Below are 2,492 nucleotides of genomic sequence, written 5' to 3' on the forward strand. Positions count from 1 at the left end.
GCAGAGTTGTTGCTCTATAAAAAAAAAATAATAAAAAAAAATGAACACAATAAAACCACAAATCAAATATTATAATTCCCTCTTTCACTTTTTAAGTAGTTTAATGAAACCCATTTTAAATATTTTTTGCCTTTAAACAGAGTTGAGATGTAAGTTTTGATACCTTTCTTTATTTTTTGTCATCTTTATTTTTTAATCCATGCTTTGAGGTGCCTGATTAAACTAACTATATATATATATATATATATAATTAGAAAGAAAAAAAAACATATATTTACTCCGTTTTCTTTTAGCAAAAATAAATATTTAAATAGCATTTAATCACCATTAAACTGCTATCTATTGCGTCGGCTGTTAGCTAATCAATTAATTGTTTACAGGTGTTTAAAAAGCAAAAACGCTACGAGCAAATGTTCCAGTTATGAGTCAAAGAAGACAAATAAAATCATAAAAACGAGTACAAAATATTCTTAGAACGCAAAATTAAAAAGTTGTTACCGTCTTCTACCTGAAAACATAAAAAAAAACGAGATAAAAAGAACTCCAAACCTTCCGCATTGCCATCCTATCAGCAGTGTTTGACACGTTACCAGGTTACAAGCCCCGCCCCTTGAGTCTAAAGCACAAGAAACTGCTCCGTCTCTGATTGGTTCAGTTGCAGGAATGAACTATTATGGTTGGTCAATTTTCTTTTCTTATTAAACCACAATAAATATAACTTGTGGTCTTTTATCATCATTTCAAACCAATTATCTTTTTCAGTTTTATCTGCCTGTCTGTATAGTAAATATTTACATATATTTACAACAACATGATTTTTTAAAAATACATTTTATATATTTTTTATTTAATTAGATTTGCTAAATTTAGAAGTAATACTGAATAGTAAAATACTAATTAAAGAAAATGAATTGTATTTTTCACTTAAAACATAAAACAAAGGAAAGACAAAACTAGAGAAGGAATAAAAAAAGTATCTTAAAAAAAACATTTTTATTAAACACAAAAAATAAATAAATATTTAAAAAAATATTTTAAAAAAACATGCAGTGACAAAACATTGTAGAGTCATATTCTTTATATGAAAAAGAATAAATGACAGTTTTTGCTTCCAAAGTTGTATTTTTTTAGAATCCCACTGTGTTGATATAAATAAAATGAAGTGATTTTTTTTTTTTTTTTTTTGCTAGTTTGTTTTAGATCATCTAATCAGTTTGCTACAGAACCATTTGGTCAAGTTCCTTACAGACTAAAACCCAGCGATAGCTGCTAAATACCACTTCTCTGTTTGAAAAAATAAACTTTATACATGTTTTTTGACGAATAAGCAATACATTTAGCTTTAAAATATTCCAGGATTAAAATATAATGCATTTAACACATTTTACTTAACACGCATACACTTTAAAAATAAAATTCAACCAAAATCAAATAAGATGCTCCTACTGCAGGAGATTTAATTTAATTAATAGGGAAAAAAATCAAGTCAAACGTGGAATTTTATAAATCTATGAATTTTTTTAATCTACACATGTAAATGCAATTCATACTTTTAGCACTTTGCCTCTGAAAAACAGCTAGAAACTGTTGTGTAGCAGAAGATTAGAATATATGCTTTAAGTTTATTCTAATAATTTGAATAATCTAATAATTCATCACTCCTACAGTAGATTCATCCTTTTACCATCATTTTGCTCATCTATCTGATATGGTAAAAATTCAAACATGAATGAAAACTCATTTAACTGAGCAAATACACCAAAACTACAAACTCATCATTGATTCAAATTGTTTTCTTCAAAGCCAAAGAGCCACAATGGAGGAATGAAGGAGCTCAAGAGCCTCAAGTTGCAGACGCCTACTCTATACTCATAATAAAAAAAAATAAAACTTGGCAAATTGTGTATTTTATAGTTTCATATAACTTTTTAAAGATTTGTATCCTATTTATTTACTTGATCTTGTGTTTTTGTTGTTTAATTGTGATCTAACATGTCTTAAAAGTTAAAAGGATGTAATTCCAAGTAACTGTTGTGTTTTATTGTCCTATATTTACACTTAAAAAAGTACAATCTTTAGACTTATATTTTCTTCCAAAGTATTTTATTGCTCATTTGGGAGCTTGCACACTTTCTGCCCTTTTAACAAACTCTGGGTCTCAATCTCACTAATGATTATTTTATTGTCAGAGAGTTGTCAGTGATCAGTTGGAACCTGTCTGAAAGGAGTTAGTCTGTGACTCACCGAGCTGTCGTCAGAGCGGGAGCTGAACAAAGCCAAGCGGCTCATACCTGTGCCGTGAGCTCAGGGATCCCTCTCAGGTCACCCTTACACCCAAAACCCGTACACACAAACACTAAATCTCTCAATTTGTGAGCCTGATGATAAGCAAGCTTTATTTCTCACATTCGGGGCAGGAGTGCACAACCCAAAAAATGCTTTTCAGTCTCGATTGGCTTTGATGTACTCGCTCGGAATCAATGAAAACAGAT

The 2,492-nt window shown here is 29.6% G+C and overlaps 1 protein-coding gene across 1 annotated transcript in view; it reads right to left on the reverse strand.

Moving 5' to 3' along the window:
- The window catches only part of rnf32 (ring finger protein 32), a gene marked incomplete in the record, with an annotated part of 13,681 nt that extends 13,030 nt beyond the window's left edge, over positions 1–651 (reverse strand). The window contains 1 exon segment of the mRNA XM_024280162.2: positions 550–651. Coding sequence (XP_024135930.1) covers positions 550–564 — 15 coding nt within the window.
- Between the last annotated feature and the right edge of the window lie 1,841 nt (positions 652–2,492).

Source organism: Oryzias melastigma, linkage group LG20 (assembly GCF_002922805.2).
Source record: "Oryzias melastigma strain HK-1 linkage group LG20, ASM292280v2, whole genome shotgun sequence".
Lineage (NCBI taxonomy): Eukaryota > Metazoa > Chordata > Actinopteri > Beloniformes > Adrianichthyidae > Oryzias > Oryzias melastigma.